The sequence below is a fragment of the Heteronotia binoei genome, chromosome 12, assembly GCF_032191835.1.
Source record: "Heteronotia binoei isolate CCM8104 ecotype False Entrance Well chromosome 12, APGP_CSIRO_Hbin_v1, whole genome shotgun sequence".
Lineage (NCBI taxonomy): Eukaryota > Metazoa > Chordata > Lepidosauria > Squamata > Gekkonidae > Heteronotia > Heteronotia binoei.
In genome coordinates this window covers 3971013-3988731 of record NC_083234.1, presented here as the reverse complement: position 1 = coordinate 3988731, position 17719 = coordinate 3971013, and the positions used below count along the sequence as shown (strand labels likewise).

Sequence of the window (17719 nt, the reverse complement as noted above, 5' to 3'; positions counted from 1 at the left end):
GCCTGTCCTACGGGAAAAGCAGGCTAAAAATAAAATCAAATCAATAAATTGTATCCGCACAAGAGCAGCAACTACTGGACTTCTTTCAGAGGACAGGTTCTCTGAGTTAATGGTGGCCACTGAGACAAGGAACGGAGGTGCTTTCTCTGGGATTTTGGGAGCTGGCAGCCATTCAAACAGTCCTTTGGTCGACATCCACACCTGCCCGTCTCCACAGAGAGAGCTGCGCTTCAGCCACAGAGACCACCCAGGGAGGCTCCAGAAGTTGGCAGCAGCTTTAATTTGGGGTTCCCATCTGGAATGGGATCTCTTGAGCTTTTCAGGAGATGTGAGCATCAGAGCTCTGAGGCATTCTGGGCCTGCCTGCATCTGTCTATTCCCAGAATGTGGGAAGGGGCGAGAGCAACAGTCAAAATGATCTGGTGCCCCTCGAGGCTTTTAGAAAAGCAGTTTTTTCTCCCTGAGACGACTGCATAAAATGTTGGTAATTATGCTAATTTCATTTGGAGAATGGTTTTCAGTTACACAAACCTTTAGCACAGGGGGAAGAAAATACATTCCCGGAGCTTTATACTGGCGTTTAATCATTGGTGTTTGGCTGTTGAAGCTTTTAAAGCTAATGGGTGGCTCTAAAGCACTACAGAACGCAGGGGGGGAGAAGGGAAATTCATTTCTCTACCCATTTGTCAGGTCATAATACACAAGGTAAATTTAAGACTGCGGCCCACTCTCTAGCGGGAGAAAAGGAGCCATTCTATTCTCTAACCTTTAATCTGTTTGGAGAGAGGAGCCCAAGTTAAATTCCACCCGTGCAGACAGCAAGCCTTCAGGATAAGATAAATACATACGCAGCTTGTCTGCTAAGACACAGCAACTCAGCAAGATCCCATCCATCAAAAACAGGGATTTGACAAAGTTGTTCGAGTAGCAATCTCAGCTTAACTACGCCTCAGTGCCAAACCGTTTGTTACCACAAGGGCATTTTCTGCGGAGGGAAGATGCTGCCGCAGAGAGTGGCAAGACAAGGGTGGATGGAATGCCTCTATTAAAGCAAGGAGGTTGGGGCGACCCTCTTAAAGAATCATGTTGACATCTATTAATGGAGCATAAAGGAAGAAGGGGGGAGGAGAGATTACGTAAGACAGTGTCGGTGCCAAAGCAAACTACCGACCAACTGTGCAAGAGAGCAGAGGGTAATTCTGGAACAGCCCAGCTGAAATGCGACGCGGGAGTCCAGCAGATGTGTAGTGAGATTCACAGCCCGTTTTGCCAATGGCTCCAGTAAGTAATGCCTTTTGACCAGCACTGGGAGGCAGCTTTGGGCTTCTAGACCTCATTTTAGGGTTCCCAAGTCCCCCATGGCCTCTGGCGGGGAACATTTTTTGTGTGCATATCATGAACGATGACGTCACTCAGAAGTGACATCATTGCGCCGGCAACGTCGCATGCCGGCTGCTCTAGGCGTTTCTGGGAAAACTCTATGCTAGCAGGGGTGGCCAACGGTAGCTCTCCAGATGTTTTTTTTGCCTACAACTCCCATCAGCCCCAGCCATTGGCCATGCTGGCTGAGGCTGATGGGAGTTGTAGGCAAAAAAAAACATCTGGAGAGCTACCGTTGGCCACCCCTGCTCTATGGTTTTCCCAGATGCTCTAGCAATTTGGGAGGGAAAAACTCTATGGTACCCATCCGGTGCTGGTGTGAAGACGTCACTTCTGGGTGACGTCATTGCACCGGCGACATCAGGGGAGGTTCTCCCCGCTGGCCCAATGTGGGTTGGTGGGTTGGAACCTCCAGGGCAGGAGAACCCCCACCCAGCCCTACCTCATTTGCTGACCCACCATGGCAACAGGTTGGTTGCGCCCAGGGGTGAAGACATCTGAGGGAGGCCAGCCCACCCATTCCATGCCGGACAGTGTCCCCAGGAGAGGAAGACAACTCCCTCAAGATGGTGGCCATTTCCTCAATCAGTGTAACATTTTAATTTATAATAAAACTTTTTTTTTCTTCCTAGTTTTGTGCAAACCTAGGAAATGACCTTACCCTGTACTACTTAACTCCAGTGCATAGATTGAATGATTTGCACGCTGAAGTCACAGTTCAGAATTAGACATATGAACATATTCCGTAACTGCCTTATACTGAATATGAAGCTGCCTTATACTGAATCAGACCCTTGGTCCATCAAAGTCAGTATTGTCTTCTCAGACTGGCAGCAGCTCTCCAGGGTCTCAAGCGGAGGTTTTTCACACCTATTTGCCTGGACCCTTTTTTGGAGATGCCGGGGATTGAACCTGGGACCTTCTGCTTCCCAAGCAGATGCTCCACCACTGAGCCACCGTCCCTCCCCTATAGGATCATTCCTACCCATACTGCAGAGATACACAACATATTTTCAACAATATGCTTATCGTTTAAACGTGAATAATTCTGGCAACGGTTAATATGAGATAACGTGTTTACTGATAACAGACTGCAATGGCACTTAGTGTTTTCACTGTTATTAAGTTTAACTTGATATCCAAATATGCTGGTCGTGCTACATATTGTGATTATATGAGAGTATTTGGTCCAAACAATACATCTTCTTTTGTTTACTAGGAAGTTTGTTTTCTACCTTCATTTTTTTCCTTCACAGATAGCAAAAATGAAGCTACCTCTACTATGGCAGCATATGGTGCAACAGGTTGAATAATTCTTTCTCAGGTATTGGGTATATCTGCTACTTTTTCCCCACAGAAATTAAGACATTTATACTGTAGAATCCCATCAATTTAATAGTTCAATTTTATAAGCTAAGTCATAAATGATGCACTTTACTCTATTAAGTCAATAATATAACTTTAGGTTTGATGGGACAGTATTGTGTATGTTTCAATTTCTCTCCCAAATTTCCAGTTTATCCCCAGAAAAAAGAGCCCGGTGGCTTCGGAGATTCCAGAAATGTTACCTCTCTGTGTACGTGTCTGTACATGGCCACCTACCATGGGAGACCTGTGAAGACAGTACTGAGGGGGTTAGAATGATACTGAGGACTCCAAATTTGTCCCCCTAAGGCCTGGTGAGTGCCTGTCCTGATTAAGCTCATTGGTGATGTCCAGAGCAGGACAACAAGGAAGAGAATGCTTATTGGCAGCAGTTAAGCTACAGAGCAACAGGTCGTGTCAAGCTTCAAACACTAAAAAACTTAAACAGAAGAAAAGCAATGTTAAAAGCACCCCGAGGGAATCACGGTGAATTGAAATACACAGAGTCCGCATGGAGGACGCATAAAGAAGTGGCCTTATAGCCAAAGCTGAGAGCCAGGAGTAGAGCAAACCATAGTTAAGGCTAATCATGAGCCCCGTGGCAGAGTGGTAAAGCTGCTGTACTGCAGTCCGAGTTCTCTACTCACAACCTGAGTACGATCCCGGCGGAAGCTGGGTTCAGGTAGCCAGCTCAAAGTTGACTCAGCCTTCCATCCTTCTGAGGTCGGTAAAACGAGTCCCCAGCATGCTGGGGGTGGGGGGAAGTGTAGATGACTGGGGAAGGCAATGGCAAACCACCCTGTAAAAAGTCTGCCGTGAAAATGTCATGATGCGACGTAACCCCACAGTCAGAAACGACTGGTGCTTGCACAGGGGACTACCTTTACCTTTAAGGGGGAGTGAGTCCATTCTTGGTAAAAAAAGGCCGTCCTCCGTTCAACCCAGCCTGGGTCCCTTTTTAAAGCAGAGGAAATATTATCACTACTAACACCACAAAGCTTACACTCGAGGACCCAGTGTGTGGTTCAGCGGAGCTGTGTAAAAAGCTCACAAAGACCAGTTCATGTTGCCTCTTGTGTGTTCTACAGAGAGAAAAAATTCCTCCACAGTCGAGTGCTCTTACACGTCTGACCAAAGTTCCCCCCTGCAGCTTAGTGGCAGCGCTTTCTTTAGCCATGTGGATGACTCAGAGCCTCCACAGCAAAGCTAGATTAGCTGTAAACTGACCAGCAAAATTACTATTAAAACGTACTGTTCCTCTTTTAAAGGGCACTCCTTCGGACCAGCCAAAACCAGCTTGCCAGCTCCGGCACAGTCTCTGAACGTGTGCATACTTTTCTTTGAACTTCTGTTCAAGTGGAAAGACAGACACCCCAGCATCTCAAATATTAACTGATTCATTAATAGCTACAGCCTCACTTTGACTATGCAGGGGAAAAACGGTATCCTGGATACACACATAGCCCCTGGAAACAGAATTACGCAACCCCCCCCCCCCCCAGCCTTTCTGAACCCACAGACACCTTTGAGATTCTGATGAGAGTGTGGTGAGTGCAGGCACAAAATGGTTGCCACCAACAGCTGCTTTGGGAGGCGAAGCCAACCACAAAATGGCTGCCACAGCTTACTTTCCATCACACAGTAAAGATTTTTGTGCTGTGGTGGCAGCTGCTGCCAAAATCAGTGATTTTTTTTTAAAAAAATTAAAAAACAGCCAATCAGAAGCTGGGCAAACCTCCCCCCCACCTGGCTCTGTTTCTAAAAACAGTTGGCAGGCACCAGAAAAGGTGTGGTAGGTGACACGGTCTCCACAGGTACACACTGGGGACCCCTGCCATAGGCCACCTGGGAAAGATCTCACCGTGTTAATCTCAGAGTTGCTGGCCAAACATCCCATGGAAGGAGAGCTTTACGGAGTGACCCAAGAGAAACTAATGGCTAATGGTTGATCATCATTGATGCCAGGAATTTTAAAGCTACACGTTTCTCCTATCTTAATCTCACTTTCTTGTACTAACTCAAGAAACTTCACCATGATGGTTAGGAAGCCATTCCACGACAAGCAGCAGTGCTGACTTGATTGAGCGGGCGGCCCGCCACCCCAATGAGCCCCCAAGCCTTCTCCCGCCCACCCCGTTGCCGCAGGGCTGCTCTTCTCTTCGTAGAGGCCGATACATTCAGATTTGTCTTCCTTAGGTCAAGACACGCGCCGTGGAGCATCTGATTGGCCATTGCAAGCGGAAGATGTATGAAACAAATGCTGCCTAATGGGGGGGACAGCCTTGTAGAAGAACCCCCCCCCCCCTTTCAGGTGATCGGACAGTGACACTCATTTCTCAAGATCCTGAAAGGAGAAAAATGCAACAGGGCAAAAAAGCAGGACGACATGGCAGCAAGTGATGGTTAAGGCACACTGGAAAAGAAAGACCAGTTATTTGCACACATACAGGTGTTTCTGAATTTCAGAGAAAGCAAAGCGTGTGACCTAGGACAGGAGTGTCAAGGGAGAAAAAGGCACAGCGGCAGCTGAAAAGGTGAGGGGGTGACCACTGGATTTAGCCCAGGGGAAACCGTCGCAGGAACACTGTGCGCTTGCAAAGAGGGGCGGAGCCATCTCACCTTCCTTACTGGCCTTGGCTGCGAACTTCCGTTTCCAAAAGAGAAAGAAAGCTGCAACAAAAGTATCCAGGTGGCAATAACCATGAAAGATGGATTGGGACCTCATGGATGATTACGATGGACACGCAGATGGGTGGGGCAGAAAAGGGGTGTCGAAGAAAACAAAAACGGCAGTGGAGGGTCGGCGGCATGGGAGGAACCTCGACTTAGCATGGCCGGTGGGACAGTGAGGTGACCACTTTTGCTTCCAAAGGGGGCTCGGTTAGGAAGCGCCACAGAAGAACCACATCGCGTCACTGACTAGAGAAACTTGCAGCTGCGAGGTACGGAAGGAGATTGTTTATGACACTTGAAAATAAAAACGTCTAGCGTGACCCAAAAAAGTTAAAATTACCGAAAGCAAACTTCAAAAGGAGCCATCGCTATGCTTCGAGAGATAAAAGTCTGCATCTGACTGGGGCGGCTGTACTTTATCTCCCGTCTCCCTCAGCTGGACACTCGAAAAGAGGTTCTTGTTTTGAACCCAGGACTAGTGAGCCACCCCGCTCGAGGAGGCAACGCAGCAAAGTGTTGTGGCATCTTCAGGACCAACACATTTGCAGCATCAGTACTTGCACAGGCTCTGGCCCTCTACATTCCAATGTAGTCAGCCTTTGAATCCCAGTGCCAGGCAGCAATGTCGGGGGAAGGCCTCGGCCTCTCTGCCCTGTTGTTGGCAGAGGAACCGGTTGGATACTGTGTGAGACAGGGTGCTGGACTGGATGGACCGCTGCTCTGATCCAGCAAGGCTCTTCTCATGTTCTTAAGCCTCTGCCACAAAGACTTGGTTGGCTTCCCAGCGCCAGCCCTCCTGACCCCTTCTAGTTCCAAGATATGGCCAAAAAAGAAACACGGAAATAAGTCAAGAACCAGAGGAAGCAGTGGGGCGCCACCCCGCTCCCTCCTCTGTCCTAAAACAGGCAACGCACACGTGCGCGCGCGCACACACACACAATAGACTAGTCTTTCCCAATGGTTATGAAGGTACCATACCTGCGGTGGTGGTGGTGGGGATGATGGAGGTTGTTGTGGGTGGAGGGAGAGTTGTGAGGGGATCTAGATAAAAAAAATATATAAAAAAGGAAAACAGAAAAAAAAAGGCAAATTAAAAAAAAATAAGCATAACACAAAACGGATCAATAAATTAGAAAATGAAGGATGGGCGTGACACCCCTTTCCCCACCTTGACGAAGGGGACGGGCGGGGCTCAACCGGCAGGGAGCCCTTCCGGGCCGAGAGGACCAGAGTCCAGCAGCCCACAGTTGCCCTCCCGCCAAGATCAGGAGGGGGACAAAGAAGCCGACACAAAATTAGTCATTGATGCAAACGAGAGAGCAGAGAGATGAGATGAAAACAGCCTTCCCGGGAGAAAGAGGCAGGGAAAAAGAAAGCGAGGGAAGAATTGACTAGGGCAAACAGGCTACATGTTTTCTATGCCAAGGAGGACAGCTTGCGACACACAAAGGGAAGAATGGGGCTTTGTCTGTTACTTCAGATTTTATATCTGAAATTAGGGGCTGGGGGAAGGGAAGGGAGGGGGGTCTCCTGCTGCGCTTAACAGACTAAATACCAACAGCCAAGGAACAGGGCTCTCTCTCTGCCTCTCTGCAGAGCAGTTAACTTCATTATTCCCCCTCCATCAATACCTCCCAGCAGGATATAAAACTACTTCTAAGCCGGTAATAAATACAAAAGGGAACGAGAATGTCACGACTAAATATCAAGTTGGATGCACGGAAGATTTTAGTGAGATTTCCTTTAAAATAAAGCCGATGTCTTTGCAACTTATAAATATTAATGTTCCACATTGGCTCCTGCTCCCCCCACCCTTTCCCACCAAACCGCGCAGCCTCTCATGGCTCAACCAGATGGAGGGGGGGGGGCATTTCTCTCTCTCTCTCTCCCCTTTTTTTTAAACACCCCAAACTAAACACTCTGTATAGAAGACGCTTGACCTGCAAAAGCTAACAGGCAACAATCTCCAGGAACATCAAATATTTATATAGAACAGGCGGCCTCACAACTTCATGAAAAGTTTTGGGGGCAGAGGGGGAGGAGGAAGGGGAAGGAGAGGGGAAGGGAGATGACACGCGCTTCGGGATCGGTGCCCAGATGATCAAACTGAATGCGTTAAGAAGAGCACCAGACTTTGAACTGAGCAATGAATCTGGAATAATAGAGCATGAAACGGTTCAGAGGCTTTTGATTTTAAATTTTATCTCCAGCATGTCAACCTTCTCATCACTGATACATCTGCTACTCTTTTATCTCCGAGTGAGCTCTCAGATTTTCTAATTAATACATCCCAATTTTAATTATGTGCTTCACCTTTATTGTGCTTGGCACAACGTCTGTGGGAGAAAGCGAAGCCTCACCTGGGTGCAGCCTCACTGGGAAGGTAAGATTGTGGACGAAGGACACCCAGAGGTATTCCCTGTAAAGGAGGAGGTGCCCAAGTCCAAATTTTTGATAGTCTGTTCCACTGGGCACTCACTTGGGAATCAACACCACTGGTTGAGATAAGGATTAGACTAGGAGTGTCAAACATGCAGTTCTGGGGCCAAATCAGGTCCCTGGAGAGTGCGTATCAGGCCCCCAAGTAACTGTCATCTGCTTCCTTCTGCCTATATCTTGCTTCCTTCTGCATAGCAGCTTGCTATGCAAGGCTTGCTCAATTGCACAGGAGCTACAGAGCAAAGCCTCTATTTTCTCCACTGGCTGAGGCTCCTCCCTTGGGGAGGAAGGGAGGCAGAGTTTGTTTTTCCAGGCTCTCTCAATCGCACAGCAGAACTACTGAGCCAAGCCTTTCTTCCTTCTATTGGCTGTAGCTCTCCCCCCCCACAGTCCTCTGGGGAAGGAAGGAGCCAGAGCTTCCTTTGCACAGTTCCCTGGATCCCATGGGAGAAATACAAAGAAAGCACCTTTACGACCAATGAGCGCTAATGCTTTAAGTTTTTAAAAATATATATTTAATTGTGTTTATCTGTGTCCTTTATAACGTTTATCTCTCTGCTTCTGCTGCTGTTGTTCAGTCGCACAGTCGATTCTGACTCTTTGCGACCCCCTGGACCAAGTCAGGCCAGGCCCTCCTGTCTTCCACCATCCTCCAAAGTCTGCTTAAATTCATGTTAGTTACATCAGTAACGCTGCCCAGCCATCTCCTCTTTTGCCGTCCTCTTCTTCTTTCGCCTTCTGTCTTTCCCAGCTTCAGGATCTTCTCCAGTGAGTGCTTCCTTCTCATTGGGTGGCCAAAGGATTTGAGCTTCAGCATCTGACTCTGCTACCGAATCTTAAATAGGTACACACATGGCCCGGCCCGACATGGCTTGGCCCAACCCGACATGGCCTTGGCCCAAGAAGGTCTCATTTATGTCAGATCCGGCCCTCATAATAAATAAGTTCGACACCTCAGGATTAGACTGCCTGTTCATGAATCTATCGGGATGGAAGTGACCTATCAAAAACCTGTGCTCCCATAAAGTCTGCCCCCAGAGCTGACAGGGTTGCCTTGCTGGATAAGACCAAAGGCCCAGCAAAAAAGCAGTGCCTGGTCTCCGAGAATGACTAACTACATGTCCACAACAAAGGCATGAAGGGGATGGGCCCCCCTGTTATTTGCCACAAGAATCTAACATCCAGACTCTCTACAATCAGGGAGGTCGATTTCGCCATCACTACTGAAGGCTGCTGAAGGTGGGTGGCGTTTTGCAAAAGCCACCCCCTGTGTGGACTCAGCCTTGGCTGCAGCAGTTTGGAAGAGGCTCCCACCGGCGTAATCCTTCACTGCTTTAGGAGGGATGCGGTTCCTTCCTCTAGAACCCCAACCTGGCTGCTGGGAATCAGTTCCCAGAAAGTGGCTCCGTGCTCCTGTGGGGCTCCCACTGATTTCAATGGGGCTCATGCAAGGCAGCAGACCGTGTGCATCGGGGTGTCCCATCCCACACTCCTGCTGACAAGAGGGCCTCGTCTCTCTCTGTGCTAAGTGCTCTGAAGTCACTTCCAAATCATGGCGACCCTATGAAGGAATGACCTTCAAAATGCCCTATCTTTCACAGCCTTGTTCGAGTCTTGGAGACGGAGGGCCCTTGTGGCTTCCTTAGAATCATAGAGTTGGAACAGACCTCCAGGGTCATCTAGTCCAACCCCCTGCACAATGCAGGAAACTCACAAACACCTCCCCCTAAATTCACAGCATTGCTGTCAGATGGCCCTCTAGCCTCTGTTGAAAAACCTCCAAGGAAAGAGAGCCCACCACCTCCCGAGGAAGCCTGTTCCACTGAGGAACCGCTCTTACTGTCAGGAAGTTCTTCCTAATCCTAAAATCATAGAGTTGGAAGGGACCTCCAGGGTCATCTAGTCCATCCCCCTGCACAATGCAGGAAACTCACAAACACCTCCCCCTAAATTCGCAGGATCCTCATTGCTGTCAGATGGCCATCTAGCCTCTGTTGAAAAACCTCCAAGGAAGGAGAGCCCACCACCTCCCGAGGAAGCCTGTTCCACTGAGGAACCACTCTGACGGTCAGGAAATTCTTCCTAATGTTGAATCGGAAACTCTTCTGATTTAATTCCAACCCACTGGTTCGGGTCCTGCCTTCTGGGGCCACAGGAAACAATTCTGCACCATCCTCTAGATGACAACTCTTCAAGTCCTTGATGGAGTCTTCCTCTTTTCCTTCTGCCTTCTATTTTGCCTATCATAATCATTTTTTTTCCCAATGAGACTTGTCTTCTCAGGGTGTGATCAAAGCACAATAGCCTCAGTTTGGTCAGGTTAGCTTCTAGGGAAAGCTCAGGCTTGATTTGATCTAGAACCCACTGATTTGGTGGTCTGTTCTGAGTTAGCCTTAGCGTTCAAAAGTTTTCCAAAGTAGCACAGGGAGAGGCCAGCTACGTGGCCAGCTTGCCTATCCGACCAGGCACACCAAGAAGGAAGATGGGATGTTATCCCCTGAAAGCATCTTCCAAGCTTCATAAGCCATGATCTCTCTCCCTGCAGCAATGTGGGGGGGGGGGGCACAGAGAGGGCCTCTTCAGTGGTGGCCCCTTGCCTGCGGAATGCCTTCATTTCAGACCCTCTTGGCACCCACCCTACTCTTTTTTTTTTTAGCGCCAGGTTAAAAAATTCCTTTTAATTCAGGGATTGAGCCTCTAAAATTGTGTTTCCATAGCATGCATCTAAGCCAGAGGACTGTTTCACGAGACTCGCTTTTTTAGATGTTTTGTGCTGTTTTTAAAAATGATTTGGTTGGGCTTTCAATAGTTTCTTAAACAACGGTTGTATTATGGCTCCATCATGGTCCTATGTCACCTCAAGCAATTCTTCTGGAGAGGCGGCATATACCTTTTCTAAATAAATTAACTAACTTCCAAGGTTCACTTTCATGCTCTGTTAACTCACCCACAAAAGTAATCTTGTCATACACTTAAAGAGTGCAAGGTCATTTGTTTCAATGGGAGGAGTTCTTGTGCAAAAAAGGAAGCCAAACACAGAGGAAGCATCTTTTTTTTAAAAAAGCACCTTCCTGGGATCGACTCCAGGGAGAATACCAAACGCAACAACCTCAGGTGTGGCTATGGGGGCCTGGAAGTCCGCCTCTGGCTATTGTAGAACTTCTTTGCAGCCCTCATTGCAATTTGGGTCTTCTGACTTCTCATGCATTTCCTACAAATCCGCTACTGCTACTTAAAAGAGAATCCTTAATCTACATTATCAAAGGCCTGTCTTTTTTGAGGCATCCCGTCTGTGTATGCAGGCAGGCAATCTAGGCAGACAGGGAAGTCTGGGATGCAGTTACTGGAGCAGGGCATGCAAACACAGACTTTGCAGCCCTTGTTTTCAAGAAAGGCACTCCTAGAGATGACAGTCTGTATTTTCCATGCTTTTGGCCCTGAGGAAGCCACCTAACCCAAGGGACGTGTGACTCAATGGCAGAGAATCTGCTTGGCATGCAGAAGGTTCCGGGTTCAATTCCGGGCACCTCCCATTAAAACAATCAGGCAGTAGGTGATATGAAAGAAACCCTGGAAAGCCACTCACTGCCGGTCAGAGGAGACAAGACCAAGGATCTAAACTGGTAGAAAGCAGTTTCATGGGTGTGCATGTTCTTCCCTGCATGCAGCTGCTAAAACCCAGTCAGAGAAGAGCTCAGGAAATGGCGAGTTGCAGACTTTGCTGCCAAAGGAGTCTGTCCTGAGACCCTTGCTGGAAGAAGTCCCAATCCAGCTGCCACGTCTAGCAACCACCACAAAATGTGGAACAACCGTAAGTTGTTGCACAGGGCAAAAAACTGGTGGTGGGGGGGAGAGGGTGGAGAAGAGTTATGAGGAACTCTTGATGGGGGCCAACTTACGCATTCCACATTTGTATCATCTAACAGGCAGCTACGTCAATTCATCCTCTCAATATCTGCAGCAACTAGGAATGGGACTGCCATTATGAGCTGAAGGAGCTGTCCCCAAATGAGCAGGACTTAAGCATGGGACATTCTGAAGACGGGCAGCTCTCTCTGAGAACGGCTGGGCTACATCACGCCACTCTGCCTGCACCAGAAACTACAGATGGCAGCATATTCGTCTCACACAGGACACGCCCAGGTCTTCCCCCAGGAAAAAGCCCTCTTCCCCAACAATGTTCCCTCTAAGCTGAGAAAGTGTGAGCTAGCTCACAGTTATTTAGCCTCCAGCTCACACATTTTTTGTCTTAGCTCAGGGAAAATAATGGCTCCAGAGCAAACTAATTTATGTAGTAGCTTACAACTAATTTATGCAGTAGCTTACAAAGTCTGCTCGTGGGGTGGGTGGCATATAAATCTAAAGTAAATACATAAATAAATAAAATAAGCAACTTTAATGCCAGTAGCTCACAAAGCAGAATTTTTACTCACAAGACCGCACAGCTTAGAGGGAGGATTGTTCCCCAAGGCAGCTCCAGAGACATCTCCCGCTATCCTCTAGCATTCCGAGGTTATTGCCATTTAAGTCACAACATCTGGACAAGAGATTAAACTCCTCCAGAACATCAAAAAGCAGTTTCAACAGCACTTAAAGAAACACAGTGTGCTTTGCTTTAGAGACTCTCTTGACATTCAAAAGCAGGCAGAACGAGGCCTATTTCTCTGGTTCCAGTACTGTGTTGGCAATACATATGCCATCCGTTAACTATAAAGGGCCTAGGAGACCAGAAAGTCTCCTTGCTTGGCAGGCTTATAGGGAAGTAGAGGGGGAAAAGACTGCAGCAGTCCTGGAATTTCCTAGTGATTGACAACCCCCAGACCCCCAGCCACACTGCTACCCCCCCCCCTAATTGCTGCTCTTTCAGAGACCCCTTAATGAGAGTGCTAGAAGAAACCACCTACTAGATGTGGGAGGAAAACAGACTTGGAGTCAAGTGAGGAAAAGAAAGAGAAGTAAAAACACACCATCCATTCCTGTAATGCGAAGCGCCCGGACACCCTCACAGACTTCGCACAACGCCCACCCCCCCTCCCCGCCTGCGAGAGGTTGTGAGTCGTCACACCTGGGGAAAAGGGAGGGCTTCTCGCACGTACCATAAACATAAAGCAGGTAATCGACAAAGGACTTCCCCACTTCGTTGGAGGCCTCGCAGCGGTAGGTGCCGTTGTCGCTTTTGTTGAGGCTGCTAATGTGAAGGTTGGAGCCCGACACTATAACGTGCGCAGGCATCTCGTCGTCCACTCTGAACCAGGTCGTGTCTGTCGGCCTGAAGAGGAGAAGTGAGACAGCATGACTAGCCCCTGCGGAAGGCCAGCTAGGTTCGAACTCAGCGGGCCCCCCTAGCATTCAGGGGTTGTGACCCAACCCAGAAGCAGGGGCCGGGTCAGAAGTACACAGAAACAACCTGGAGGCCCTTCTCCTGGGCCCTCCAGGGACTGAAGAAGAAGATATGGGATTTATATCCCGCCCTCCACTCCGAAGAGTCTCAGAGCGGCTCACAATCTCCTTTCCCTTCCTCCCCCACAACAGACACCTGGTGAGGTAGATGAAGATATTGGATTTATATCCCGCCCTCCACTCTGAAGAGTCTCAGAGCGGCTCACAATCTCCTTTCCCCTCCTCCCCCAGAACAGACTCCTTGTGAGGTGGGAGGGGCTGAGAGGGCTCTCCCAGCAGCTGCCCTTCCAAGGATAGAGGCTCAGAGCGGCCTACAATCTCCTTTCCCTTCCTCCCCCACAACAGACACCCTGTGAGGCGGGTGGGGGTGGAGAGGGCTCTCACAGCAGCTGCCCTTTCAAGGACAACCTCTGCCAGAGTTATGGCTGACCCAAGGCCATGCCAGCAGGTGCAAGTGGAGGAGTGGGGAATCAAACCCGGTTCTCTCAGATAAGAGTCCGCACACTTAACCACTACACCAAACCGGCTCTCACAAGGACAGCTCTGCCAGAGTTATGGCTGACCCAAGGCCATGCCAGCAGGTGCAAGTGGAGGAGTGGGGAATCAAACCCGGTTCTCTCAGATAAGAGTCCGCACACTTAACCACTACACCAAACCGGCTCTCACAAGGACAGCTCTGCCAGAGCTATGGCTGACCCAAGGCCATGCCAGCAGGTGCAAGTGGAGGAGGGGGGAATCAAACCCGGTTCTCTCAGATGAGAGACCGCACATTTAACCACTACACCAAACTGGTCAACGGCAGGTGTCAGACAAGTCGAAGACCCACAACCAGACACAAGGAAGCTCCCGTTTGTGTCCCCCTTTCCCCCATCACTAAACCTGTTTCACTGAAAACAACTTCCAAGTGAATGGTCATTAGTTCAACAGGCAAAGGAAGGGAACAGCACACACAAGTTTTAAATCTAAACACAGCTAACTTTCCAAAGAAGATGATATTGGATCTATACCCTGCCCTATACTCTGAATCTCAGAGTGGATACAATCTCCTTTACTTCCCCCTCCCCACACACACACAACAAACACTCTGTGAGGTGGGTGGGGCTGAGAGAGCTCTTACAGCAGCTGCCCTTTCAAGGACAACTCCTGCAATAGCTATGGCTGACCCAAGGCCACTCCAGCAGGTTCTCCAAGATAACTTAGCGATTACACCAAACTGGCTCAAAAGTGAAATTGATCCAATAGGCTCTGTGTGTGGCAAGACACAGCAAAAATGGGGGAAGGGAGAATCATCTCCAGCAAAAACTCTACAGAGCTCTAATGTGACAGAGGCTTATTTAGAGGTAAGACACAAAGAGTTTCAGAAGATTTTCACACTGGACTTCAGCTGTAAGACTTTCAAAAAATATTTTAATTTTAGAGAATTACATGCCAAAAGCACACTTGCAGAAATCCGTTGCTTAAGGATTTTGCACTAGGAAAAGGACGTGTCATGCCAGGCTTCATTGGGTGCCACTCCCTCTCCCATGAGGTACCTCCTTGGCTAAATGTGCTTGCCTTGGGAGTAGACCTGTGTCATTCTTCTTCAGACCTTTCACTGGGCAGGTCTATGTTCTGTTCTGTTCTTTCTCCTGAGCCGTTGGGAGGTTAGGTGAAGAAGAAGAAGACTGCAGATTTATACCTGCCCTTCTCTCTGAATCAGAGACTATCTCCTATATCTTCTCCCCCCACAACAGACACCCTGTGAGGTGGGTGAGGCTGAGAGGGCTCTCACAGCAGCTGCCCTTTCAAGGACAGAGTCTCAGAGCGGCCTACAATCTCCTTTACCTTCCTCCCCCACAACAGACACCCTGTGGGGTGGGTGGGGCTGAGAGCGCTCTCACGGCAGCTGCCCTTTTGAGGACAACTCCTGCAAGAGCTATGGCTGACCCAAGGCCATTCCAGCAGGTGCAAGTGGAGAAGGGGAGAATCCAACCCGGTTCTCCCACATAAGAGAGCTATGGCTGACCCAAGACCATTCCAGCAGCTGCAAGCGGAGGAGTGGGGAATCAAACCAGGTTCTCCCAGATAAGAGAGCTATGGCTGGCCCAAGGCCATTCCAGCAGCTGCAAGCGGAGGAGTGGGGAATCAAACCCGGTTCTCCCAGATAAGAGAGCTATGGCTGGCCCAAGGCCATTCCAGCAGCTGCAAGCGGAGGAGTGGGGAATCAAACCCGGTTCTCCCAGATAAGAGAGCTATGGCTGGCCCAAGGCCATTCCAGCAGCTGCAAGCGGAGGAGTGGGGAATCAAACCCGGTTCTCCCAGATAAGAGAGCTATGGCTGGCCCAAGGCCATTCCAGCAGCTGCAAGCGGAGGAGTGGGGAATCAAACCCGGTTCTCCCAGATAAGAGAGCTATGGCTGGCCCAAGGCCATTCCAGCAGCTGCAAGCGGAGGAGTGGGGAATCAAACCAGGTTCTCCCAGATAAGAGAGCTATGGCTGGCCCAAGGCCATTCCAGCAGCTGCAAGCGGAGGAGTGGGGAATCAAACCCGGTTCTCCCAGATAAGAGAGCTATGGCTGGCCCAAGGCCATTCCAGCAGCTGCAAGCGGAGGAGTGGGGAATCAAACCAGGTTCTCCCAGATAAGAGAGCTCTGGCTGGCCCAAGGCCATTCCAGCAGGTGCAAGTGGAGGAGTGGGGAATCAAACCAGGTTCTCCCAGATAAGAGAGCTATGGCTGGCCCAAGGCCATTCCAGCAGTTGCAAGTGGAGGAGTGGGGAATCAAACCCGGTTCTCCCAGATAAGAGAGCTCTGGCTGACCCAAGGCCATTCCAGCAGCTGCAAGTGGAGGAGTGGGGAATCAAACCAGGTTCTCCCAGATAAGAGAGCTATGGCTGGCCCAAGGCCATTCCAGCAGTTGCAAGTGGAGGAGTGGGGAATCAAACCCGGTTCTCCCAGATAAGAGAGCTATGGCTGACCCAAGGCCATTCCAGCAGCTGCAAGTGGAGGAGTGGGGAATCAAACCCGGTTCTCCCAGATAAGAGAGCTCTGGCTGACCCAAGGCCATTCCAGCAGGTGCAAGTGGAGGAGTGGGGAATCAAACCCGGTTCTCCCAGATAAGAGAGCTCTGGCTGGCCCAAGGCCATTCCAGCAGCTGCAAGCGGAGGCGTGGGGAATCAAACCTGGTTCTCCCAGATAAAAGAATCCACACACTTAGCTACACCAAACTGGCTCTCTAAGCTGAAGAGTCTTGTGAGCAAAAATTCTACTTTGTGAGCTCCTGGCATGAAAGTTGTGAGCTGCTGCATCAATTAGCATGCTCTGGGGTCACCCGTCCTGAGCTAAGACAAAAATGTGTGAGCTGGAGGCTAAAAATCTGTGAGCTGGCTCTCGCTCACTCAGCTTAGAGGGAACACTGGTTAGGTGGTGAGACTGGGACTGGAGGCACCTCACTCTGGGCTCATGAGGAATTCTCCCAAGAAGCTAAAAATGACTAAACCGAGGAAGGCAGGAGAAGAGGATGACCCAACAGGAGATGGACAAACTCAATCAAGAAAGCCAGGACAGCCCTCAGTTCACAGTGAAAGTTGATGGATAACCGGGAAGGGGGGGGGGGGGGGGGAGAAGGGGAATCTTTTCCAACTCTCTGGACAGGCGAGAAAGAAGTTAAAAAAAACAACAACCCTGCAGCCTCTAAGGTCTAGAAGAAAATGGGGAGGCAGCACAGAGCTTCGATGGAGACTCCTGACACGGGAAGTCTAGGCTAGCTTGAAAAGGGGGAATTTCAGGACCACATTCACCAAGGAAGCATGGCGGTGGAAAGCACCTTTAAGTCACAGTGAGCTTATGGTGACGACGCCGTAGGGTTCTCAAGACACGAGACATTCAGAGCTGGCTTTCCATTGCCTGCCTCTGGGTCGCGACCCTGGACTTCCCTGGTGGTCTCCCATTGTTGGGGTTAGCAGGTTTGCAACACTTCAGTAATTATAGAGTTAACTTTGCTTTTGTTAGTCAACAGGAAGTCACATGGGTTTACTGTAACCTATCTGTTAGCTAAAGAGAAAGCTTGTGAAAGTCTGTAGGAGGTCTCAGTTAAATGACCTGCAATTAAGTGTTGTGACTGGAAATCAATGCATTGGCTAGTCTACATTTTATCATAGAATCACAGAGTTGGAAGGGACCTCCAGGGTCCTCTCGACCAACTCCCTGCACAATGCAGGAAACTCACAAATTACACACACACACACCCCGTGATCCCAGCTCCATGCCCAGAAGATGGCAAAAACATTACCATTAGCACCAAATTGTTTTAATATTTTTTAATTGTTATACTGTTCAAGGTTTTAGTTAGTTAACGCTCAATATTTGTAAATGTTTTTATTGTTGTAAGCTGCCCTGGGCCTGCTTGGGCGGGAGAGAAATCCAATAAAAATAAATAAATAAATAGACAGAAGGCATCTCCCAGCTGCAGCCTCATAAGGACAGAG

At 49.2% G+C, this 17719-nt stretch overlaps 1 protein-coding gene across 1 annotated transcript in view; it reads right to left on the bottom strand.

Moving 5' to 3' along the window:
• CADM1 (cell adhesion molecule 1) overlaps nt 1-17719 on the bottom strand; it is a 461138-nt gene that overhangs the window by 60087 nt on the left and 383332 nt on the right. The window contains 1 exon segment of the mRNA XM_060251647.1: nt 12954-13126. Within this exon segment, the coding sequence (XP_060107630.1) occupies nt 12954-13126 (173 nt within the window).